General features: G+C 40.3%; 1 protein-coding gene across 1 annotated transcript in view; it reads right to left on the bottom strand.

Annotated features, from left to right (window-relative positions):
• TUB (tubby bipartite transcription factor) overlaps positions 1-27,059 on the bottom strand; it is a 151,761-nt gene continuing 124,702 nt past the window's right edge. The window contains exons 4-12 of the mRNA XM_009890958.1: positions 26,777-26,911; positions 15,254-15,421; positions 10,515-10,636; positions 9,448-9,639; positions 8,764-8,876; positions 7,536-7,650; positions 2,119-2,217; positions 1,541-1,712; positions 1-152 (exon numbers count right to left, since the gene is read on the bottom strand). Of these exons, the coding sequence (XP_009889260.1) occupies positions 19-152; positions 1,541-1,712; positions 2,119-2,217; positions 7,536-7,650; positions 8,764-8,876; positions 9,448-9,639; positions 10,515-10,636; positions 15,254-15,421; positions 26,777-26,911 (1,250 nt within the window). The 3' untranslated portion in view covers positions 1-18. The remainder of the gene's footprint in view (positions 153-1,540; positions 1,713-2,118; positions 2,218-7,535; positions 7,651-8,763; positions 8,877-9,447; positions 9,640-10,514; positions 10,637-15,253; positions 15,422-26,776; positions 26,912-27,059) is intronic.

Here is a 27,059-nt window from a genome sequence, read left to right on the forward strand (position 1 = left end):
ATGCTCGCCCGTGCCCCTTTACTCACAAGCCAGCTTGCTGTCAAAACTTGAAAGGGCAATAGCAAAGGCTTGTAGCGCGCACATTGGGTAGTTGTAGTCCATGGTGAACACGTCCTCAGCCACACGGCCAAACTGCATCACTATGTAGTCAGCTGCAAGACAGGTCATAAAAAGTGACAAAGCATTACTTTTGTTTGCAGCCATTACTAAATAAGTATGCATTCAACATCATCCTCTGGCCCAGCTCAACAAAACACAAACAAAACATGCTCACTCATCAAACTTTGCAACACTTATCCATACAAGTGGGTGTGCTGATACCAGAGGGAGAAGCAAGGACAGTTTGCGTGAGGAATAGTTGAGTGATTAAAGGACTGCAAGACTTGTTACTGTCTTAAAAAAATATTACACAGATAAAAAGTGTTTTTTTCAAACACAGAGAGAAAATTGCTTCTTTATAAAATGCTCGAGTCTTTTATATAGACCTAATGCAGAGTTTCACCTGTACCAAGAACCAATTAATACTATTCCTACTTAACTTCAGGCAAGTGGACAAGCAAGGATAATGGGGGAAAAGAAGGCATGATTGTGATCAGGACCTAACCATGTCTCTCTGTTATACCATATTCAGAAATGCTTCCTCGACATTTTTTCCCTTTTGGACGCTGTCAGCAAGAGGAAATCTCAGCCTCATTCACAGTTTGAATGTTTCATTGTAGAAGGAGGTGTAATTGTTTCACCGTGTAAAATGCAGCAAGCGCACATGCCAATGTTCCAAACCCAGTGCTGCTCTCAGAGACTGGAACCGCCACTTTCACCAGTTTCCAACATTCCCCGGCAGTCTAAGCATGGCACTGCTCCAGCACCTCGTGACTATGGCTGCCTAAAGCCAGCGTGAAGTAGGGCAGCACCACTCCACTTGAGCACTTGTCTCTATCCCTGCTCCAACAACCGTACCTAAGCCTGAGAAAAAAGGAGGCTGTACATTGCTGGCAGAGAGCAGCACATCGGTAAGGTCCTAGTGATGGTGTGAAAGGCAATTCTGACATTTTCAGGGTGTTCTGTAGGGCTAATGCTAGAAAGACTGTTGATGGCAAAGTGGATGTGCAGTGGGACCGGTCTGATGGCCGCTGTCTCCAGCTGGGCAGAGTATGGGGACCACGGTGAACAAAAAAAAAAACCCACCAAGGAAGGACTGTGTGATACAAGTGCTTGAGCAGAGTGATTCTGCCCCACGGTCCTGCTGACTGGAAGTACTGCAGCTCTGAGAGCAGAAACGACCCCGAGCTGTTGCTCAGTTCGTAAGCTGGGCAGCCGAGGGAGAAAACTGAGACAGCGCAGAGCAGAATCACCTGTCTCAAGCACGAGCATTCAAACACCCAACTTGCATCGATGTCATGGCCACAAGGCAGAGCAGCATTCAGCTGGACCCACATAACTGAATTAAACTCACTCAGGTAACAACAGTCAGGGCACAAGCGCTGTCAGGCTGCGTACGCAGTACTGTTTCTACACACAACAGACAAAGCGCTATACTTACGATCATTATCATGAATAATTTGGAAGTTTTTCACCGAGGCCTGTGTGACTCGACCGTGGAAATTTAAAACATAGGACTGGGTGTCATCATTCCAGACTGGCGTTTTGTTATGCAGCTCAATGACGCTCTCTGTATTTTTGTTCTGCCACCTTGCAAGAAGCGTCTCATGTTCCTGCACACACCACAGATACACGCTTCAGTTTAACACTCTCGCAAGACAAAAAATAAACTCACAACCCCCCCCCCCCCCGTTCATAAATCCTAGCCCAAAGACTAAACCGTCACCCTCATCCTTCAAAACAATTTAATCGAATAAAACAGAGAACCCTCAGTATCTTAATGCAAATGTGCATTCGAGTCCTTTCCATAGCTTGGAAAAGGTTAGTTGTACCTTTTGTTATCAAAATACATTATTATTTGTAATGCTTTTGTGAGTCACAGAACTAGTCATACATCCCATTGTTCTGCAGTTGTTCAGATACTGTTTTTTTAACCTCAACACTTCAGAAGCACAAAAAACAACTCTAACTGAAAAATAATTCAAGTAATTTTTATCGTTTAAAGATGGTATAACTTACATTTCGTGGTCTGATGGAAACTCTTTCGTGGTCCATATTCATTCCTGGTATGATCACACTCATTTTACGAGGTCCTTTAAACCCCAAGACATTTGTTTCCTAAAAATGTTCAGAGAAGAGTTCATTGTGTTTTGTATTAAAAGTTAATTTCTTCAACAGAGGGACACAGTGGCAGCCCAGGGAAGTTATCTGTTAGCCAACTCAAAAAACATCTTGAAACTCCTACCATTCACTGGCACTGCCAGACATTCTAGCTTTGTCTTAGAAGCTCTGACAACAGGAAAAATGGAAATAGAGATGTTTCCAAAAACACTGCTAGCATTGGCTACCAGCAACCTTAATACAATTTAAAAAGGAAAAAAAAAAATCCCTTTGTTGAAAAAGGATATGAACTAACCAGATTGCTTGGCTACTGCTAGATCCCAAAATAAAGTAGTTGTAATTTAAAAATCATAAAATGCAGTCACACATTTTGATGAGAGACAAAATTAAATGTATGGGACCAATTCCATTTATTCCAGAGCCAGGACAAAAGCAAACAAGAAGAAGCTGCCAGTAAAAGCATCTGTTAGCAGTGCTGTGGTTTTCAAAGTCTTCAGATACATTCTGCTTAGAGATGAGCGTGGTGAAAACCAAACACATTAACATGAATGCAAATTTTTGAGCTATGAAGGCAGGCAAAGTAAAAAATAAGACGGGCAGCAAAACCAAGTCTGTGGAAAATCCAAGTTCTTCCATTAAACTTGATTTGATGCCTTTCTGACCAGCTTTTCACAAAGGCGTTCCAGGATTGCACTATCCTCTCAAAACACAACCACTAAAATCTAAATAGGCCAAAAGTCTTAGTTTTATCTGAGGCTTTCTCTTTTCCTCAGAAGAAACTGGGGCCAAACATTTCAGTCAGTTGTCATCTACTTTTGAAAAAGGAAAAGTAAAGGGCAATATTTTCCAACCCACTCAGTAAAACCTGATTGCCTATCTTAGCGTTAACTGCAGTAAATGAAACAGTGACACCTCTGAAAGTCCATCTCCTTGTGTTTTGTGCTACTTTTGGAGGGGAGTGGGGGGGTTGTTGGTTGGGTTTTTTTTTTTTTGGTCACCTGCATTTTTTCCCCTCCACCTTTCCCCAGTGAAGGGCTGTGGACACACACTAAGGAATCTCAGAAAGGAAATTTCCATTGACACTATTCTCAGCAACATACCAGAAGGTGGCAAGAACTGGACACCCCCAGGCTCCAGCTGGCGTGGCTCTGCCATTGGGACATTCAGAAGTGACATATTAGGATGTCTCTGCTTTTATGTATTTAATAGAAGTGTCCTGATTTTAAGGAACATTAAACTTTCAAAAACATCTCTACTTTTACACGCAAAAATTCACCGGTGTCAACTCAATGGAAACATCTGAAAATAACGGCCTAAAATTTACTCGTGCAGAAGTTTTGTCATCCATCAGACCTTTGAAATAACTTTGGTTGTTTCAGCAAACCATCTGGAGATTTTACACAACTCATTAAAGATTTTCATGCATGCAAGAAAAATTCCAGTGAGTAATTTTACTGAATGCTCTTGAAGCAATCCAGGTATATTCATATATCTTCAAAACTATATACATTAATGGGAAGATTCTACCTCTTTTTTAAATCACTTATGTCATAGCCTTTGGCAGAGTAAACCAATGTTATCAGTTCAGCTGGAAGCAAATACTTGGTTCTGCATCACAGCGAGACTCAAACTAAAATGACTGCCAGCAGATTTTATAAGCAGAAGAGACTCAGCACAGCAGAGGACAATTTCTAAGAAAAGATTCATGCTTATGCTTATTTTCCACAAACTACCGACAATTTTGATCTTCTCTGAAATGCCTTACAAGCTTTTCTTCTCATCAAGCTGCAGTTATGCTATATAGAATTAATTTAGATGCTGACTGGTTGAAGACATTGTTCAAGGTAAAATTAAATAACAGCGCTGAATCATTTCCCTCCCAACAAGCAGTATTGTCACTGAAAAAACAGGACTATAGTCTCTGGATTTACTCAGAAGCTCTAAAACCAATACTTCTGCCAGATGATAAGGGGATGGTTTCTAGTTGCACGTTACATCAATCACCAATTCTATCAAAGGTTTTACCAGCAAATGCTATCCATTTGTTAAAATCAAGGTACAGCATTGGGATTCTACAAACTTGGAAATATGAGGAAAAGAGTAGAATCATGGAATTGTCTAGATTGGAAGAGAACCTTGGGATCATCGAGTCCAACCATCTACCCTACTCTACAAAGTTCTCCCCTACACCATATCCCCCAACACCACATCTAAACGAGGAGCTTTAATTAAGAGCAGACCTTTCCAGTCTACCTGAATCTACCTGCTTCCAAATAAAATTAATTCCCCGAATCTCCTGTCTCATTCCCTGTTTCTCTTTTATTTGCCTCCTCCACTGTTTTGTGTGTGCATCAAGACTACCAATGGCATTATTAGGGGGCCAAATTCTGATTTCACACCATTTTAATGCCACTGACAGTCTCGGTTCACATAGGAACTCAAAACAAGGGCTGTTAGCTGGCAGAGTCCCCTTGATTCAACCAGCACACCAACGATTTAAATCAGCTGAGGACATGGCCCAGCATTGCTCAGAAGCTGCACCCTCTGCCTTACCCCAACCAGTAAGACGTTCCCGTGAGCGTGCGTCACAACAAACTGGACTGAAAGAAGACACAGCCTCTCCCCAGAGCTGTTTTTAAAATCTTACACACTTTCGTAAAATTCTGTAGGCATTTCGCTACGGTGGCAATAGCTGCCATGCTAAAAGCAGCAAGGCGCATATCCCAACACCTCCCGGGAGATTCACGATTTAATTACCCCAATTTTCTTTCAGCCGCTTCCCCTTCTGGACTTGATTCACACAGCTGTGTCTTGTCCTTAATATATTTCTGTAGAAACTACCACTCCACAGAAATCCCAGATGACAGAACCCACTACAGGGGGGCACAACGCAAGTGGCCCGAGAGAAAGACGCGGTTTTATCGCTTTACTGAAACCCGAGTCACACATCAGAATATCCGCGCAGCTCCCCGCCCGCAGAATCTGCCGCAAACCGAATTGTGAGCCACTACGGATACAAAGGAATCCAGCACAGAAAATCCTGGTACAGATGGTACAGTTGCACCTCCCTGCTTCTCCATACATTTTGCCAAGCGATTCTGGAATCGGCCATTAGGTGCTGCTGCAGGTTTATGAATACACCAGCCCCTCAGCAGCAGGAAGGGGAAAAATGGTTAACGGCACCTGGTAACACTCGGTCCTCGCCGTAACTTTATTCCTGTTGCTTGAGACGTGCCCTAAGGTGAGCTCCACAATGAGAGTTCTCGACACGTTTATCCCACAGTTAACAATAGCTGCATCACCAGCTTCTGCCTTTACCAACCAGACCTGAGATGATTCAGCAAGTCGGGCTCAGTAAGCTGGTGGAAGCGGGTACAGCTTGCTCTCCAGCTGGGTACTCAATCGGGTGAGCTGAGAGACAGCGAGAGGCATAGTGGTGCTTCCAAAGTATTCTTTGTTATAGTTTTTGCTGCAGGAGAAATCTCAAGGCAGGAATTAAGAGGTTACCTCAGGACAAGGGCGTTTGGGGAGTGCTCACTTCTGGCACTCTTTGCCGTGGCTCTGCTGCAGGAACAATCATCTCACTTTAGCAAACCTAAGTAGTAATGAACTATCATTCTGATTTCCTTTTGTCCTCTGGCCATAGCACACCTGCAAGCCTGCTGCCTTTCTCCACGAGTATCAACATATCAAAGGAACAAGTAATTTTCTTATACAAACGTACAAGTTTTAAACTGCTGATCTCAAAATAGACAAATATAAGCAGCTTATCTTAGCCACATTCTCCAAACAGTGGTCACGGTTCTGTTCTTTCTAACACTCACACTTTTAATTACCTCTGCTAACTGCAACTGAGTTTTTTATTTTGTAACGTTAATGGTTCAGATGCCATTGCCGTTGACTTCTACAAGCAACGCTTACATTTTTCAATATACAGCTTTTTTTTTTAAACTTTTTTTTTGTTTTCTCCCCGTATTTCCACTTTCCACCAGAAGACTAGTTGCTTGGCTCCAGGGAATGCCCTCCTATATAAACCAGTAAAATTACTCTTATTAAACTTGTAAGTTCTCCTAGGTTCCTACTGAAACTTTAGTCAAACGCTAAACTGACATCAGATCCTGGGCTCTCTTCTTAAATCCTGTTTGCTGGATTCCTGAAATTCTCAGAGTTTCAGATCCAAAGGAATGGAGGGATATGTATGTGTGTCTGTCTGCAGCCGTAGGCCACATGCCTGAATAATATCCCATGTGAACAAACACCTTACTTATACTATATTCACAGAAAAACTGCATCCTAAGCATCAGGGAAAGAACACATTAACAGCTCATACTACCACCCTTCAGTGCTCTCAGCACTTCGCACGGAAGGAACAGCTCTCTGCTTTCCTTTTCACGTGCCAAAATCTTTCAGACACGTCGCTCCCCACAACCTGAAGCCAATCTTTCCAAGACTGCATTCCATGCGTATGCAGGGTGTTTGCTGGGGCGGCCAGACCTTGATCTGACAGAGCTCTGGGCATCCTTCATTACAGCCCGGCAAGAACTTTTCAGAAAAGTGGTTCTTGGCTATTTTTGTCAGAAGTTGATGATTTGCGACAACACAAAAATTTCTGTAGCAGTTTATGTACCAGTTTTGACTGGAAGAGTTTCTTGGGCGCAGAGATTTCAGGACAGAAAGAATACTCTCACCAAAATAGTCATCCAGTAATCACGAAACAACAACTGTGTTTCAAGCCTTGATTGTCTGCATTGCTCCTGACATGCCATTTACTGTCCTATAAGAGGCTGTTTTTTCTCATTCAATTGAATTTTGGGGTTTGTTTGGGTTTTTTTCCTGGTAAAAAGGAGTTTCAGAGTTTTCATCCCAGTCTCTCAGCCCCTACTGCAGACCTAGTTGTCCAGCTGACTTAGCTGTCCAGCTACCTGTGTTTTGGATCAGAGAGGCCTCCTCCAAAATGCCATTACACATGACCGTACTTTACTGCAGTAATTCCATGTGCACAACTCCTTCCAGTTCAGGAGGCTCCCTCAGACAGTGCCTGCGGGCTGGGAAGCATCCTACCCCTCCCAGAGGGTTACGTAAAAGCTCCGACACCCTCTGACCAAAAGCGAGAACTGGGCAACCTGGTTCCGTGCACATCATTTTTTACCTCTACTTTGTACTGAATTCCCTGGTTTCTCTAGGGAAGATCAACTGTTTGATTACATTGAAGTATGCATGCTGATTTACATAATCGTAAGGGAGAAGGAAATTGTGTGCTATTTCAGAAACCGAACTGCCCTTTCTTGCACATTTTGCCTGTGAGCAGTACTTACGTAACAAATAGCAGCTAGCTCCTGACGCAGGGTACTCGCCTCCAGGCTTGATGTTGTTTTCATTGGATTTACTCCATTGTCATAAACTGTAAACTTAGTTCCCATAAGATTTGATCTATCAAAAAAGAAAAAAAAGAAGGAAAACCCAATCACCATTTGTCAGTAACGCTGCCCAAGACATCTATCCTTTACCGCATTGTAGCCCCAAAGGAAAGACAGTAATATCGAGTACAAACAGCTGTTAATTCAAATCCCAACTAAATGGTAACTCCTGGATTAAAGGCCGTAACAAAAATATAAAGGTACAGGACAGCAGAGTATACGAAAGGTCCCTTATTATTACACTGAAGACTTCTCATGACATCTTGCAAACTAGTAAATTCAGGAAAGCAATAAGGAAACACTCGAGTGGGGTTATTTTGTTTGTTTTCTTGGTTTTTAAAATATGTTTACTCTCTACAAAACTATCTGCTTTCTTACCTGACTACTAACTATTAGAATACTGAGACTGATTTTCATAAAGTTATAAATAAGATCAGTCTTTCCTATTTAAATGGAAATCACACCAAGGAGCACAAAATACAACTTAGAACATACTAAAACCACATTGTCCTTATTCTGTGTTTGCACTGCAATAAATAGCGCATGAAGTTCCGAGGTCCACACAGGCAAATGGGAACTAGAAGCACAATCCCTTTCCTCAGGTACAGATGATCTAAATGTACATTGAGAGGCTCCATGTAGGTACCAACAACAGACTGATGTATGATGGGGTGACAGACAGAAAAGAAAGAAATGGTTCTTAAAGAATTCCGCTACTTGTAAATAACTCCAATTAGAATCTTAAGAAATGGGCAAAGCTAAAGAAATTTTGAGATTGTCTAACAGACAGAACTTCCATTCCAAGGTATTTATATCAATAGGGGCCAGGCACAATCTACTTGCGCACTCCTGAAAATCCCATTAAGGTAAGTTGTGCCCATACACCCCGGAGAAGCTGGCCTTTGCGCGTTTAAGAGCTTCAGTCCTGCTGACTTTTAATAAAATGTTACCTTGTAAGTACTGGAGATGTTTTGAAAACATGCCTTGGATACTGGTGAACTTTAAGACCGTTATCACATGATGTAGTCAAGCCTCTAATTAAGAAATCATGGTGGCTTACAGGCTTCTTAATTTCAAACGAACTTTACGTTATATAATGAAAATTCTTAGATGTATCGGTGTTTACCTCAATTTTCCAATAAAACTCTCTCCACCCCGAGACAGGTCAGTTGGGTCTATGGAGATGAGGTAATTAGAGGTTTTACTCTTCTTTCGTTTCCTTCCAGCTAACAGAAACACCTAAGCAGTGCAAAAAAACATATTCTAGAATGCCAAAGGGGTTAGCACACATCACTTCCTGCTTTGATATAAGGAAACCATGAGCAATTTTTCTGTCTTCCAGCATCATTAGCAAAGTAACAGAAGGTCTCCTGGGACTCAGCAAAACCAGATAAAAATCTGGAAAGGGAAAGTGACTTCTCAACCACTCAGTCCATTATTTATGGTTTAAATAATTAAATTTGTTCTATTTTGTTAAATGTTTCATTCTAAGTTGCTCTGGCTCTTCCAGTTGAATTGAAAATAGATGCTTTTCAGGCCACAGAATGCAGAGAGCCCCAACTGCTGACTGTCACATAAAGGTGCCACGCATGGATTATTTAAGGCCAAAGATTACACATATGAAGAAAGGCAGTAGAACAAAGTGATACAATTGTTCCGCTTTTGGAAGACTGTAGGGCAGATCACAGTGAATGTGAAAATATATTTAAAATCTAAGATCATATTTTCGTTGTTAGACTTCTTCAGACTTTTAATAATTTTTTTTTTATATTCAGAAGCAACTGGTATGCCATTCAAGTTATTTTATGACCTTTTTACCATGCTCCCTTTCCAAGTGGAGGTAATAAGTAGGGTACATCCCTCGGTCCATTCCCTTCTTGTCTCTTGTGATTCTGCATTTGACAGTGACACCCTGTGGAGCAGGTCTTGCAGCAAATTCCTCCAGGTCATCGACATCTATCACAGGCTCATTTGTGGAAGGACTGGGGGCTGAGGCCGCTTCCTAAAACAGTAAGCAAAACTCAGGTTTCTTCAACTTTGATTTACAAGGTTAAAAGCACAAAGGAACGACATTTGGTAGAAGACACACTTTAAAAAAATAACTTGTTGTTTTCCCCCATTCGGATTCCTCAGAAGCTTTGAAGGCAATTTAACAAGCTAAGGATCTCTCCCCATCCAATCGGTCAAGCTCTTGGCTACCAAAGGCCCAGGGAGCAGCTCTCTGCGCTGCCGATGCTCAGTGCACAGACACATCTGGCAAAGCAGAACGCAGTTGTGGCTGCAGAGGCAGAGTACTGTAACGTTACAAAGCAAACCCTGGCTCACACCTTCCCATCTCACCACACTTCTCTTGTCAGAAAGGCCATACCCAAGGACAATGATGGCCTTTGACGAAAGGAAGAAGTGGCATAGGGAGAGAGAGATTAAGCTAGAGACATAACAGAGATGAGAAGTCAGTGGGATATATAAAAGAGTGGGGCACCATCAACTGGTTTAGCAAGATCTTGTGATTTAGACTATCTGAACAGGTCGAAGTTATTTTATGTTCGCATGGTAGTGGTGAGAACAGGGTGGGAAAATGTTCAGAAAAAGGCAATAGAAAGAAAAGATCCTTCTGAGCACCTGCAGGAGGTAGAAAGGTAAATATTTGCTGTTTACCTTTCTCTTCCTTCAAGTTCAGACAATATTTGCTATTCTCTTCTCCAAGTCTTGCTCCTGAGAACCCTGAGAGGTATCATGATAAATGACCTCAGAGATACTCTAGTGCATATTAAAAACAGAACAAGAAAGCTGCCAGGCCTATCCTGACTGCACTCTGAAATCACACAGCACATATAGCAGCCTGCACGCTCCTTCTTCGGCACTCACCCCCCGTACCTTATTGGATTTCTTGCTCGTGGCAGAACCAGGCCGGGTGTTACTGTTTAACTGTGAAGAACTGGAGCTGTCTTCATCTTCCTCATCTTCTTCCTCATCAAAATTCATGCTGCTTGAAATGCCTGAGGAGAAAGCAGTGCGCTTGTATGAAATAGTAATACATTAAAGCTGTCCATACTTGCTGCAAAACACCACTTCTTATAGTGTTGCGCCCTTAGGCTCACAGGTGAGAGAGGGTGTGTGTGAGGGGGGTTCACGGTGGGAGGCACTGCACACACACGTGGGTGAGACAGCACCTGCCCTGAGAAGCGAAAACATTTCAGCAAACCAGAAAGGAAATACCATGGTTTCCAAGTCCACAGTGAGGATCGAATTACCCAGGGATACAGTGGGGAATTAAATTCACCTCCTCTTCATCCAGTCAAGTACTTCAAACACAACACAAAACCTTAAACCTGAACTTGGAGCCGAGTGGACAACCTATCGCAGCCATTTGGAAACCTTAACAATTAAAATACGAGCCCTTCTGTAGCACGCTTTTAACTGTTCCTATGTGATCCGCTGAAGAGCAGATCTTAGACTGAGAAGAAACACTCACATCAAGGAAATATTCTCATGCATATTTATTTCATGTAAAAAACAGTATCAGCCCAGGCCAAAGGAATTGCCTTTCAGCACTTAAAAATTTGACTTTATAAGAATTCAAAACCTCAGACATTTCAAAGGGAAACAAAACTTTGAACATCAAATGGGACTTAGCAGCAGAAAGCATCAATGGTGGGACATTTGCAAGCCTAGTTTTTCAAGGAGCATCATGCAGATGAAGCCACCCTGTATTCAGGTTCAAACTCTAAGTACCCAATATTAGAGGCAAATTACACAATATTTTTTCGTTAAAAAAAAAAAAAAAATCCCTTGGTCCAGAATTTCCACTATTGGTAAGTTCAATGCAGAAGGATAAATGAAATGCAAAGATTTCCAGAGCCAAGCAGCATGGGCATAATTTAACTTTTTCCTTCTGTACTTACCAGGAACATGATCCAGGGCGACAAGACTGGATTGGGAGGTGGAAGAGGACCAGGATGTATTTGCATGGGGATCTGGGAAAGGAAAAAATCCATGGGCTTGATTCTGCAAACCCTTAGTTGAGTGCACAACCCTAACTTGCCAACAGGACTCCGCACAGGGCTAAAGGCTTACTGGATGGGGCCATAATGCTGCTGCCTGAATTCTCAATAATGGACATTTTATCTTTCTGCACAATCAAATTCACCTTCTACCTGCTTATACCTGCTGTCACCTTCTTTTTTTAGTACTTTGAATAAAGTTGAAAAGCTGCGGATCACAGGGCTGAAGCTTCAGAAAACACCATCCATGCTGAATGGTTGTGCCACAAAGCCGTTTGTGCACGCTGTGCCCTACATGGTAGGGTTTTGGCCTACTTTTGAATTCTAACACAAAAAAAAAAAAAACCCAAGCCACTGATCAACACAAGTGATATACACATATTCTGAACAAATATTCATTCAGTAACATTGAAAAAGGTATATATGACGCATATTTAGATGGCCTAAATTAATTCTACCTAAATCCCTGTGCCCAGTGTGCCCTCATCACCTACGTCAGGCTCTCTAAACTGTTCTTCATGGAGTTCCAGGGCTACACATAGAGACTTTCATGTAGCTTAGTCTTTTGGATTATGAGCTTGGTCTGCAACAAGCAGACCAAAGACTGAACCAAACCCATGTACAGAAATATAAACATCAGAGACAGTATCAGTAATGTTTTTCTTCAGTTCAAATTTTGGAATGGAACGAGAAAAAAAGAGACACCAAAAAAAGGCATTTAAATACTTTTTATGTTATTGCTGCTTCCAATAACTTCAACGCATATCCCTTCTGACACCAGATGCACACCGGATAGCGAAACAACATCAGAGTAGTAAAAGCGAGTGTATAACAGTAAAACAGAAGCACATGCGATGCAATGCAATGCTTGTACTCCGTTCAGCTGCACCATAAATGGTCTCATTATCCACTTCTTCGGTTCCCTCAGACTGGACATACACCACACAGCACGACAGCAAAATGTTTCAATAGGATCTGGTTATGCAAGGGAGGCCCGAGTTCACAGGTCAACAGATATTTTCAAAGCCTGTAGAACTCACTCATTATTAATCACACACTCATTAATCACAAGCATTATTTCATAATAATGACAACCATGTTCTAGTCAACGATGCATGGGTAACAGAGACAGTCCATCTCCTCAGCTGGCAGCTGTGCAATAATGCCATACTTCATATGCACAGACGTAATCAGTTTATTTCTACATCCGCACTCACTATTTCACCACCAATATTTTGGCCTTAGAAAAGTCTGCACTCATGACCTGTGGGGAAGAATGCTTCAGAAAGCCCCAGTTTTGTTTTTGAATCCAGAGATCAAATCTATTCCATCCCTAAATCTCAAAAAAAGTTGCAACTTCACGTGGCAAAGAAGAACTAAGACCAAATTGCTCATTCCAAATTGTTACAGAGACATATAGGAAACTGATAAATGTGAAGAATGAACGTTAGCTATTCAGTGTTAAAACTTATGGAAGTCTGGCTCTGTTCTAGTGACTCATTTGCCAGAGAGGAACTCTACATATTAAGGCTTCTGAAATCAAAAGGGTAAATATTTCCTACAGGAAGAAAATGATTCTAGTACAGCAATTTCTATCAGATGGAGAAATTAAATAAAACATTTGGCATTTTCTTGCAGGTGGCATATTCTTTTCACACTCAGGTCTTCACACTAGTCTTGTAACAGAACTTGCCTCGCTGAGGAAGCAGAGATGTGCTGAGAGAGGCTTCTCTCCATGAAGTTAGCGTCAAAGAGCAGAACGGGCACAAATCAGGCTACACAAATCTGACAGGACTCAGCCCTTCCCATTAGGCCAGTTAGCATTTATCTCTGTGTTCTTCTCCTTTTGCTCCTATCCCATGCAAGAGAAGGACTGACAGGAGACAGCAATTCTAAGTGCTTTTCAGACCAATGGGGACGTGTCAGTAAGGACGTGCCACAAGCAGTGAAGCGGCAGTGGGAATCCACGTGAAAAGCCCTAATTCTGCGTAAAGTTTCCCATGAATAACGGGATACTCAAAACTTTCTAATAAACCTCCTCTGCTGGTATCAAGTGGCAAACCATACAGACATAGTAAAAATATTTTATGGAGATGCTGCTAGTTGCAGCCTTGCCTTAATACCTTTCTTTGTTTCTCACAGAGCATAGCTCTGTTGTTAATAAAAATGAGTAAACCTCAGCATTCCCATGTTGTCCCCCTCGTCGTCCCCCCGTCTTGAAGCATAGTAGTGGTCCACTCTTAGCAGTGGCTATTATGATCAGGGGTATACTTAGACCCGGTAAAAAAAGGTCATCTTGTATGTTTAAGAACATAAAGCAACAAAGCAAAGCAAAACAAAAGCAAACCTAAACAAACCCCACCTCTTCTTTTAAAAAATAAACAAACAAAAAAAAAGGGGAAGAATAAAAATATATCTTAACCTGGAAAAAAATCTCAAAAATAGAAATGTTCCCCAGAGTAAAAATCTGAGTGCTCTGACCTAATTTGAGAAGTCAGTTGATACTTTCTCAGTCAATCAGCTTTAGCAAGTAGTGTGCCTAATGATTAAATATTCTGAGCCATGGTCTAAGGCAACACAATCACCACACAGATCAGAACTCGTTAGCCATGCCAACATCCCTCCGACTCAGATACCCAGGAAATACCACACTCGGAGAAAATCTGCCCATTTCAGCTGAAGTTGCTCACATCTGCGGAGTAACGTCCCAGAAAAAAATGAACGTTAGTGAGAACTGCTCTGCAGACAAGAGGTGGGCATTTAGATATGAATAGTCTATTCTAGATGAGTCAAGTTTGCACTTACATTTTGCTCTTTATACACAAAGAATTTATTCTTAAAGCATCAGAACACTCTTGGCTTGAGCCATCTTTGCTTCAAAAGCTGTACACTGAAGAACAACAACTCCAAAGCAAATGCTTTCAGAAATAGCTTTGTGAGGATTTTTGGATTTTCTTTCCTTCCTACAGTAAATGTCCAAGGAGAGACAATAACAGTGCAGGAAGGAAGAGACGGATGCATGAATGTGTACATACACAATCTATCTCCCAAATCATGCATGCCTCTATAAAAAAAAACAACAAACCAACAAACAAAACATTCCAGAACATTTGAGGACTATGCATGGGAAATGCTGCAGAATACACAGTGCTGTAATTTTCACCTCTGCAAGCACAAACACACATTATGAAAACAAGAACAATATTTAACTGACACCACAACTAAATCCAATATTGTAGTTTAGTTTGAATGTTGCTATTCTGTACTTTTTTTTTTAATCTTCAAGTAAGTGATTTCCAGCGTTATACAACACAAAAAGGTGAACAGATGGGTATGAGCATTAGCATCTGCCTGGTACCTTAATAGCAGCACTGCACTGCAGATAGGAAAGCCACATCCCTGAGAGCCTGGAGAGCTCTTTTTCCTTGGGACAAGAGAGAACTTAATTTTTATTTTTATTTTAGATAATAGAATAGAGCGTAACAGGCTCTGAGGAACACAACTACAGAATTACAATGTCTCCTTAGGCTAGGGCTGAGAGTGAGAATAGGAAAAGAAGTCAATGTACAGAAAGCAAGCAATAAGAACACGAGGGCAGCTTTGGCTACTTACCTTTTTTCTGCATTGCTGTTCTAAGATCTTGTTTGCTTTGCTGTTGTTGGCCACTAGCCATTTTCTCTCCATCATCTTCATCATGACTAGACTGTCCAACAGTGAGAATCTGCACTTGACTTCCTATCTTCTGAACATCATCTTGAAAAGCAGCTGGGCCATCAATCCCTGTCAGGCAACAGCGAAAGCCTTACTTGTCTTTGTGTCAAGAAGTTATTGAAAAGAGAATTGCTCAGTTACAAAAAGCATCTTTTCTAAGAATCGGAGATCAGAGCTTCACATTCAATAATATTTCTAGACTTAAACAAGACTAAACTAGCTTCCAAGGCAAACATCTTACTTCCCACATACTGCACTAGAGAATCTCCAAGAGGTGATCAGGATGTCACTCTTGCCCTCCTCACCCCCAAAGCACATCCATCCATGCACCAGAAACACAAAAAAATACACAGAAAGGGAATTGACTGGAGAGGACCAACAAAGAAAACAGATGCAGCTTTCATAAAGACATGGAAGTGGTTCGGAAACAGATAAACCTGAGTCCCAGATTACACCATATCACCTAATAAGCAACACTCCTATTACGAAATGATGCTTCACAGTTTCAGAAACCTGGAAAATTCACAAGTAGATCTAGCAGTGTACAGAACACGAAGAGCAGCATGTTAACAAGCCTAAATATGCCTCCTGAGTCAGTAAATTGCTATACAGTTAAAACATCAGAGTGAAACTATAAAGAAGATAACACGTATTTCCTGGAACCTCCATCCTCTGAGATGCTCAAATCCCGACCGGGCACGGTCCTGGGCACCCTGCTGTGAGCAGGGGTGTGGGACTGGGCAGTGCCCAGAGGCGCCTGCCAGCCTCAGCCATGCTGCCATTCTCCGGCTGCTGGTGACAGCCAGAAAGAAACTATCTACCTCCTTAAGGCTGTAAATGGCCTCTGAAGAGAGAAAAACGAAAATACGGGATGAGGTGTGTTCTTATCACAAGCCAACTTCATTGTTTTCTTCAGGACAGCAAGTTAAAAATTCAGATTGCAAATGCACTTCAGCTCTTAGTTGAGACTTAGTGCTGGTATGTATTGTTAAATTAGCTATATAAAAATGTACTTTTGCACCAATAAAAATGGTAATATTATAATGTACAGACATAGTAAATAACATAAGCCTGTACACTGTTGCTGTTCTGAAATTTCTGTTAATAAGCAAGCAACATTGCGGAGAATTAGCAAGCGCTACAACGTGCTACTTCACTAGAGGAATATGGTGCTCCTCACACCAAACAGAGCTGAATAAATCCTGTAAGAAGGAGCTGTAGGGATTGGGATTTTTTCAGACTGTGATCTGTAGCAGAAGTCTCCAAGAATACCATTTCAACCCGCTTTGCCAGCAGCTGTCAACTTGCATTAAAAGACAACTGGATTATACGTTTAGCATGCTTAACTGCGCTTTGCCGTATTTGCTGTCACTGCCACTGCGATACGAAGCATAAGTGGAAAAGAGAGTGGTTCCCACCCTCAGGAAGAGGAACGGCACTGGCTGTGCAACTACATAACGAAATGCAGTCCGACACTGCAGAAGTACTGAATTCACACACTTTGAGACCACAAGGAATTACTGACTCATCTGCATCGCACAGACCCTTATTCTGGCAATTTTTGCACCAACCCTGTAAATTCTGATTTACTTACAGTAAACCTAACAACAACTAACAACAAATAAACAATCTGTCCATCCAACCTTGAAGGATTAAATAAAGTCCATGGAAATGTTTCTGTCGTGTTGGTAGGATGACAATTTCAGACAGAAGCTGTGTGTGATGCAGAACGAACAGTGTAATTTCCTATGTTGCAGGTATAACAGAGCAGTGAGCAGAATAGCATTTTTCTTAAAAGTTATCTCAGGATAAGCACTACAGCAACGGTGCTCTAGAACAGACATGTAGCTGCTCAGATCCACTGTGGTATTTTTCACAGCTTTAACCATATTAACCATTGCCATTAAAGTGGCTGCCTAAAGTTAGATTCTTACCTTAATACTCTGAATTTCAAAAGTGTTAAGCATCCCTGCGTTTAACAAGATGCTCATACCTCATGCATATCTATCTGGCCCCTTATTAAGCTTTGGATGATACAAACCTAATTTTGAGAATCCATTTCAAAAGGAACAAAACCACCTTAATTATTCTTCTTCAAAGCAGACATTGATCTGCAGCAAATGAAATGCCTTCGGCAGCATTAGGCATTGCACTGAGGTGGCTTTTTTCTGATGCTTCCAGAACATCTGCGCTCACATCCTGTGCTGTCAGGAACATCACGTATTATTAGGCGTTAGGACAAAGGCTACACTGGCAGGTCATACTTTTAGAGAAGAAAAATCAATTTCAGTATTCTGAAGAGTGCATCACTGGTAGAGTGTGTTATTAAGCATTACGAATGGTTCCACTGGTGACCCTATTTAAGGGAATGGAAGATGTAGCCAGACAGAGAGGGGAAAAAAAAAGAACCTCTGCTGCATTAGAATACTGTAGACAGTTTGTGGAAAATGCAGCATTAACTATTTAATATTTGTGTGTGTGCACACATCTTCATAGGTATAGATGCATGCATAAAATGGTATTAAATGCAAGCATACATATGCATTTCTTTTTTCTGTATCACAAGATATAAGTGTATCTTTATAATAAGTCAGAGTTCAAAAGGCAGCTTTACCATCACATACCTCATGTCTGAACACAATTCCCAGCTTGCATAATCGTGACACTCAAGGTGGATCTCTCCCTATGTTCTCACTTGCTTTGCTTCGCTGACTGCTTTTCACCCACTTACTGGAAGGATGGTTCACTGTGCAATAAAACAAACCATTCGTGTCCATAGTTATAAGTTTCCCAGTTTAAGGACAGGGTCAAAAGAGGCAAAGAAGCTGAGCAGGCTGTGCCAAAAAGAAAGTCTTTATTGCTGCAGTCAGCGTTTTCCACAGCTTTTCCAAAAGATCAGGTAAAAAAAAAAAAAAAAATACAACTGACAGATGTCCTTGAATACCTGCTAAAAAGAAAAGGGAATTTTTGAGAGGCAACTGTGAAGGAGGGCAGGGAGGAAAGAGGAAGACTGAAACAACTCCCAGAATACCAGTCCTTTCAGTAAGTGTCTTCTGGTAAACTTTGACATGGTCAAGTCTCAGATGAAATGCAGAGATATCAGAAATGAAAACAAAGAGCTCATGAAAAAAAAAATGCAACAGAAAATTGGCATTCACTGGCATTTCCATCCTACAACCTACTATTTAACAATGCCTGTATTCTGTTAGCACTTAAAATCTTCTAGATAATATTTATAAATAGACAGTACCATGCTCTTAAAAGCTGGTAATCTAAACTACCACGTAGAATGTTTTTATAACCTGAATTCTAAGAAATTCAAAATATATTAGGTGGACATGCACTTAACTTTGATCTCAGGTATGGGATTTTTAGATAAGTTTTTTTTTTTTTTGCTTTTATTTTATACACATAAAATGTTAACTATCTACACCAAAAAAAAAAAAAATCACAAGATCCAGGTCTTGCATGAGAGGAGAGAGAAAAAGGCATGGGAAAAATAAAGAAGATAACTGCTACTGAAAGCCTTGGGAAAGGAATAAAGTGGTGAAATTTTGCTTAGTGTTTATAAGATATGAGAAACAAATACAAGCTTTCGTGTATTTTATGATACCACGTTATGCCTTTTTGAAATGTCAGCTTCTAATGGATGGACCAACAACCCAAAATTCATTCAGTCTCACTGGATTTAGTAATGAGAATACATTTTGAGGATATAAAGTCAAAACCTCGTTTTATTGTTCCAATACAGTAATTAAAAGAAATCTCTTTATGGGAGAGTCACCAGGCATACTTTTCTCTATCCTACATCGCCAGCAGCTTTCTGCTGAACAACTTCCAACTATGTTGCTATGCCCTATAGATAGATCTAAAATGAATATAGATGAGCCACCTCAGTTCTATAAACGTAGTTATCAAATTTTTTGCTGGCAAACTAAGCAAGTACAGACTACATGGGGTGGAGGTTATAGATCCTGAAGTATATCCCTCCTCCTTGGCCCTACAGATCTAGAGGTTGGTTTTGGGGTGTTCTGACCCCTTCCCCCCACCCCCCCCGCAACATCACTAGGAGAGCATTAAAGTGCATTTCTGGGTATCCATCTGAGCCTCATGCATTTTTGTTCCAGCTTCACAATCTTCAAAATGATTTTGCAGAAAAGAAATACACTTCCTGATCCTATTTGCAAGTGGGACACTAAGGTGATAGTCACGCTGAACACAAGGCTTAGATCAGTCTGTTCATTAGTCCTGTCTAAACCCAGAATCTGTAACAGAATAGATCCGAGTGGAACTTCCTCTTAAAACTGGACAGAAATTCAGCATTTCCAGATACTCCAGAGAAATTCTCAAAGTCATCACAGTCTAATGACACTATAATATTACAGCAGAATAAGAAAATTAAAAGACAATAGGCCAGAACCACAATTTTGATTATTTCATTGCTCAGGAGATAATCAAGAAAAGAGTATTTAAAATTTTTAGGGGACTGAGGAGTGGGGGGAGAAGGTCAAATAGGAGGAAAAGACTACATACTGCCAAGCTATGTATGACCAGGGAAAGTTCAGAGGGGCAGCTGATATATGTGGCCACCACTTATAAACGAGGACGAGACCAAATATGAGGAAAGATTTTCCTATCTGACAATAGTGCATGACGCACAATGGCAGTCTTGAAAAAATTAGTTACAGATTAAATACGTGACAAACTACCCAGCAGCAAACTACAGGCATAAGCATAGTGAGTCAGCTCTCCAAAACATTATTTAAGTATTTGACTATATACTACATGAATCCCCAGTAATTGGATCTTGCAGGAAAAGAATCTAATTGTATTTATATACATCATGTTCCTCTCAGCACGTATTTATACATGCAAACATTTTGCTGTGAAAATGTTCTCAGCAAATGTTATTTCCTCTTCGTTCTTTTACATGAACTTGTAAGTACAGGAAAGAACGATTAACTGATTATTTACAGAAAGTCTTTACTGCACCTAGGACACCATGAAAATGCAGATTTTTAAATTATTTGAAAATAACTGTTATAATATATTAAGAATTTCTTCATAGGACATTTGCAAACTAAGAAACTAAAAAGAAAAGTATCGCACATCAGAGACAACTAATTGAGCTCAGTGACTGAATGGTAAACGAGAGTACACACCAGGAAATGAACACAGCATAGAAAATAAGTATTTCTGTCCCAACTTTACGAACTGCAGGATAAAAAAATTCTTGGTCTCATTTTATAAAGCATTTAAGACACAAATTCAACATACGAAGCGAGGCATATTGCTCACAGACTAAGTTTTAAGAATATGCTTGAGCCCGTTGCAGATCAGATCTGAAGAGTTGACCGAGGTCAGGCAGAAGGTCTCCGGAAGAGAAAAAATCTCAAGCCACATTTTCTGACCTCTGTTACACACAACAAGGGTTCTGCAACGAATATGCCCTTCCTCTACAAACATGCTGATAGCAAATGAAGGCACCCTAAAAAATCTTTGCCCCCCCGCCCCCCCCCCTTTTTTTTTTTTTAAAAAAAAATGTGCCTTCAAAGGCAAGCTACCAGGTTAGATAAGACACTGGTCTGACACAGAAGTCACGTTCGCGTGGTTGTAATTGCTGTTCAAGAACAGGGCAGAGCAGCTCCTCCTCCAACTTAGGGATGGCAGCATAACCCTTCAAAGGCCGGCTGGCGTGCTCCGAGGTCAAAGACAGGGAGTCCACCCTCAGAGAAATCTGCTCTTATTAGATTGGCACCGGGGCAAATATAATTTCCATCCTTTAAAGAACTTGGCTTAAAGCAAACCCTATTTCTGCTTTTATTATCTCAAGTGATCTAACATTTTAAGTTTAAAAGACAAAACAACAATTGATTATTTTTTTTGAAATCTGCATTTATCAAGAAGTGTGACCACTGAGTATAATAACGCTTACTTCCAGAACAGTGGTAGAAGAAGGTAGCATTGCACAAATCAATAGGTGAAAAAGGTTATTTCTCACAATGATTGCCTAGGAAGCTCTAATAAAATGGCTAGAATAGAAATATCAGGAAATTACATCTTCTAGAAATGTAGAATGCCATTGCTTTAAAAAAAAAATAATAAAAAAAATCACCCAACTCACCCCCCCGCAAAAGGAATTTACTGAAAAAGCAGAATGTCTACAGGGGTGAAAAAGCATTTTTTGCTCTATTTTTTAGGACTGAATACCCTTAAGTATATTGTAGCTGTCAATATTTTGCAAGCCATTTCCCAGTATATGCCTGTTCTTGTAGGGGCTGAGCATCCACTGATATGGGTTCAAGCAACTGCAAAATCACAAAGGGATTTGTTTATAGGGAAACACGGCAAACAGAATTTTTTTTTAGGAAAGGACCCCTGGAGCTGATTTAGCCCAAACTTCCATCAGAAGGAGGCGTACTGCTAACGCCAGATCAGGTCACTAAAAGAAAGCGCTTGAGCACCCATCTCTACGTGCACCTTGATGAAATCTAGAAAACTGTAGCAGAAACTGTACTGTCATAAATCTCTATCCTGAGGAGGCCAAAATGACTTCTTCACAATCAAGTTCATGTGTTGCCAAAGCACAGCCTGAAAGGGTTGTCAGATCTGGAAATAACAGGACCTTTCTTGGTGAAAACTCACTTATTGTTCCTGCTACCCTTTCCCTTTAACGCACAGGGAAGCTGAGATAAATCTACCCTACATGAATTTCCCTCCCCCCGCCAGAAAGGAAGTGTTACAGTGAGAAGTTATGCTTCTTATCCAACAAATGGTGCTGCTTTCTTAGTCAGCCAGCGTTAACGCAGTTGCTTGTTACATGTAAAAATGGGACAGGATGCACAAATCAAAACAGACAGACAGGCGTGAAAGAGAGAAAAGAAACATGGCAGAAGCAAACCAAATCAAAACGTGAAATAGCCATCCTGGCAGAAAAAGCACTGTGTGTCAGAGCAGCTCGTTTGCTTTCTGACTCTCAGAGAGAGAGCAGGGAATACCCAAAATGCTATATACATTTAACGTACAACGTAAGAGAAAAATTTATTTGAACATCTTAAACACACCCAGATTCCTGATTTCAGTGACAGAAGTATTCATTTATATTGCTCACGGCAGTGAGTGAACCAGTGCAGTTCAGAGCAGGGTTTTCCTAGAGTGTACTTACTTGCCCTAAGTACAAGAGTGCTGGGGAAAGAAAAAAAACACCAAAACCAAAACCAAAATCAAACAAACAAACAACAACTTTTCACAGAATGATTCCTGAATTTTCATATCAGATTTCACTTCGAATTAACTCCTGGTTTTCGCATGGTTTTCTGGGTTTTTTTTTTTTTACAGGTTACATTTTATCTTCCTGATTTGTTTTTGCCCCATTCATTCATTGCACATAGCCAAAGAACACTTTATCTGGTATATTTATTAATTTCTTCACAAACCTATACTGGGGGGAAAAAAACCAACCAAACAAAAAACCCACATCACTACATACCTGTACTACTTTCAGGAATCTCAATTTTTAAAGAATTATCAAGGTATTAATATCTAAAGATGCTCTGGTTTTGTATTTGTACTACTACGCAGAATGCATACTTTTCATAGGTTCCTGCTGCAACTATTTTCGCTTGTTCGCATTATTTTTCTGTTGACTCATCTAGCAATACTGTGCACCAGATTCACTAATATCCTTAATCACCCCTTACTAGCATCACAAATCAAAACAGAATTTGATCCACCATCTCCACTGGAAAGACAACGATTTTACATATTCATCTGTTATGTTTTGAGGGTTTTTTTCCAATACTGAGTATTACGTCAAACAATAAACTGGGAGACCAAAGCTTTCAGAAATACCAGTTTAATGAGCTAAGCTACCACAAAATGCCATCAACTTACTGCATTTGCGGGCTCTGTTCCACAACAGTGACGTTTCTTTTTAAAAATAGGCACAGTGTATACTGGATACCGCCATTAACAATGAAATACCAGTAATAATCACAGATTTTAAAAAAAACTGCTAGTTACTGGACTACCCATCACAGAATTACAAAACGCGCTGACCCCTAACTGAAAAGGCACAATCAGCTCTACATGAGCAATTAGCCACATCCCTTTTCTTGCCTTATGTCAGCGTAACTCATTAAACCTAATATTTCCCTCGCGTTTCTCTTTAGCACGTTGTTCTGATCATAGTTTCATCATTCTTCAAGCCACTTAAAAAAGCATTACACATCTAAGACCGGAGTACAATCATTACACTACAGCTTCAAGAGCTATTCATGTATAATTCAACGATTTTTGCTCTGAATTAGCTTATTATTCATAGGATCTGGTCTAAAGGTTCTTTTTTTCTTAAAGCACAAAGAGCTGGGCTATGCTTAGAAAGGTAATTCTCACTCTAGCTAAATACTAACAGAAACCTTTAAAAGCTATTTTAGCATGTAAAGTGCATTCACCCCTCAGCACCCATCCTGCTCGTTTACAGGATATACAAAGGTTACCGTCAGAGTAGCCAGAGCGGAAACAAAACCTGAAGCAATAGGAAAGATGAAAACTTCCAACATTCGGTCTAATTACCAATGAACTTTCTCCAACAAAATCTCTTGTGCCACAAAATGGTATAAAAGCATTTAAACCATTTTCATGAGTTAGATCTGAAGTTATTAGCAAATCTATCCAATATTATAATAAAATATTTTCTTAAGACTCACATTTACTCTTAGAAGTAACTGAAAAATTGACACAAGTTCCACGACAGGGTTCTGCTACCACTTGGACGTTCTCTAGGCAGCACAAATTAGTGATGTCTGTAGTGGATTGATCAGCAAAATCCCTCTAGAATTTTAAAGTTGTGTTCAGTTTTACTTTTTCATCCAGTAACAAAATATTTTGCAGCTTCAATAAGGATGCAAGACTGGGAAGCCAATTATAATCCCCTGCGCACACTCCAAGTTTACAACAATATCAAAGGTACCCTTAGATAGGATTCCAAGGGTGAAATTATACATGAACAAACAGTTAAATACCAGTGTGCAGAAGAAGCAGATGAGCTGGATGAGAAAGTGTACGTGTGCGCTTTTTACGCATAGTTTAACTGACAGCAGGGATATTTGGTACTTGAGATTTGTGACTAATCATCAATATAAACTTCAGCAGAGGAGGTACTCAAAGTTTTCTTTAGTATAATTGATGAGTAACACCTCCACTCTATGGAAACATACATACGATGCAATCGATGGGCAAACACTGAAGGCCAGGGAAGCCCACGCATGGCAGAGTAGGATGAGCCAGAAGAATTGCAGCGGAAGCAGAGGTTTCTAAAGCTAACAGTATTTGTTTCCAACACATAGAGAAGCAGTATCAGCACACAAAATTTCTCAGTCTACATAAAGTGACATTACTTTTACCTACACAACTTGCTACTATTAAAATACACCAACATTTGCCTGTTTGGGGAATTTTTCAGAAAACGAATAAAAATATTATCGGCATATGAGAAAAATACGAGGTGTTACCCACTGTGAGATAACAAGAAAACTGTGCAACTGCTTCACAGTACGCACACGCTGCTCATGGACTAACTTGCCTATGTCCAGCAGGTAGGTTCGAAGAGGACTACTCAGCAAACGCCGCCCCAGCGCACACATCACCAGCGTCTGCAGAACAGCCTGGGAAACACCACACTCAAAGAATCACTGTTTCTTGCTATGTACCTCACTGGGTCTGCGGCTAGGATTTTGTTCACGGAATATTTTAGCCAAAAGCTCCTCAGAAAACTGAGTAGAAAACGTGAATGTATACACACACACGTTGGTGTTATACAATACAAATTTGTCAAATCAAACCTACTGTAACTCACCGGCACAATATCTTAAGTTCTGAACACAGTACATAGACACCCCATAAAGGCAAAACAGGCGTTATATGAGATGAAACAGAGCCTCAAAGTTATACAGCAACCATGATTTACATAACGCACATTGTGTGTGTATTACCCCACACAATGGTCAGTTACAGCCTAAGAAAGGTTTTCTTTTAAACTAGTAAAAGAATTTTTACTCTTCAGCAAGATGTACTTTAAAATAAAATCTGGCATCAATATTATTATGCTGGAGTGGAATTACTTTTTACATTAAACTGAGAAACATTAACTTTCTGTTCACCTATTTTACCTACAATTTTTACATTCAGTTAATTTTACCTTTGACTTTTACTTATTATTTTAAGCCTAGGTACTGACACACACCATCTTTTTTTCAAATGTATGAATAAAGCCTTTACCTCAGGGCCAGACTCTAAAGCCTATCTAAGCTAGGGCTCCCTTCGCAGCCAGAGGGACTACAGACATAGAGATGCTGTAGATTCAGATCTCAAGAATTAAGCTGCAACGTGTAAAGGATTTTGATCAGGTAGGCTCAAGTCCTGCAAAATCCCTATAGATAAGCCCCAATACTCTGACCTCAATAAATTACCCTTATTAGTCATTGCTATCTTTAAATAGACTTGTCAAGGATATACACTCTTTTCTTAGTTAAGCAATAATGGAGAGACTGTTGGCCATACACAAGACAGGAATACAGCACAGTCCAGGCAGTAGAGTGTAACAGTGGCCTTATCCAAGAACTGCAAACTATTGGAAAGATATTTCTTAATTTCATTAGGCATTCGCCATCAAGTAAAAAGAAACTGTATGCGGTATAAAAACCTCGCTCTTTCTGCGAGTGTGCATATATATACAAAATTTGAATACCCTTAAAGTGGCTCGTGTTACTTCTTCCATCTAGTCGATGTAACTCTAATAGTAAATCTAATAACGGGAATGTCATTTCTACCTACCCTCTTGTCATCATCTTACCCAAAGTCACTGTAGAAAATTTTTCATGCAAACAACTCCCATATGTTGACCAAGTGGGACAGAGTAACACTGAAGTAACAACTGGAATAACCCCTTTGAGGATGTTATCTCAGTTTTGTTGAATTGATTTTCAAAATGCCCACTCAACCTCTGATTTGTATAGTTTAAACCTTAGTAAGAGTCTGGACAGAAACGACTGCAGTTTAAGGCTGTTTCTCCAAATTACATAACATGCAGATAGTCTAAAAAAAACACACTGGTGTGAGATGGTTCTCATTTCCTTAATGCTGCAGAAAAACACCAACATCTTTCCATTGGTACTTTTTTTCCTCCTCTGCAATTTGAACAAACACTCTCCTTCGGCAAAGACTCAGTTTACAAATTTTAGCCCTCCTTCATTCCCAGGTTGTACATGCCAAGACAAGACCAAGTCATTCACATTTTCCAATCTCATAAAATGTCAAGAAATTGGTTTTAGGCAATTTTCAGAAATTCAAAGAAATTTAAAAAAAAAGAAAAAGAAGTATTTTGCAGTCACTTTAACATCTGACATTCAGCCGCATGCAGCTAACCTTTGTGCTTCCCTTTTTTCTCCTTTCTGGTGCTGCCAGTCTGACAGCTCGCAGCTGCTGCCTTGGTTTTTTTAGTTGGTTTCGGAGCTTGGGCATCCACTACCACCTTTACATCTTCCTGTTCGGCCTCCTGCACTGCTTGAGAGATTCAGGGTACCCCACCAAAAAGAAAAACAGAGAGAGAAGAGAGAAACAAAGAGAGAGAGAGAAGAGGGAATGAATTGAGAACTCTGTGAAGGCATAAAAGAGTAAGCAGACATAGCAGAGTTTGTTCGGTATTTCA

Source organism: Charadrius vociferus, unplaced genomic scaffold, assembly GCF_000708025.1.
Source record: "Charadrius vociferus isolate BGI_N301 unplaced genomic scaffold, ASM70802v2 scaffold248, whole genome shotgun sequence".
NCBI classification, from domain to species: domain Eukaryota; kingdom Metazoa; phylum Chordata; class Aves; order Charadriiformes; family Charadriidae; genus Charadrius; species Charadrius vociferus.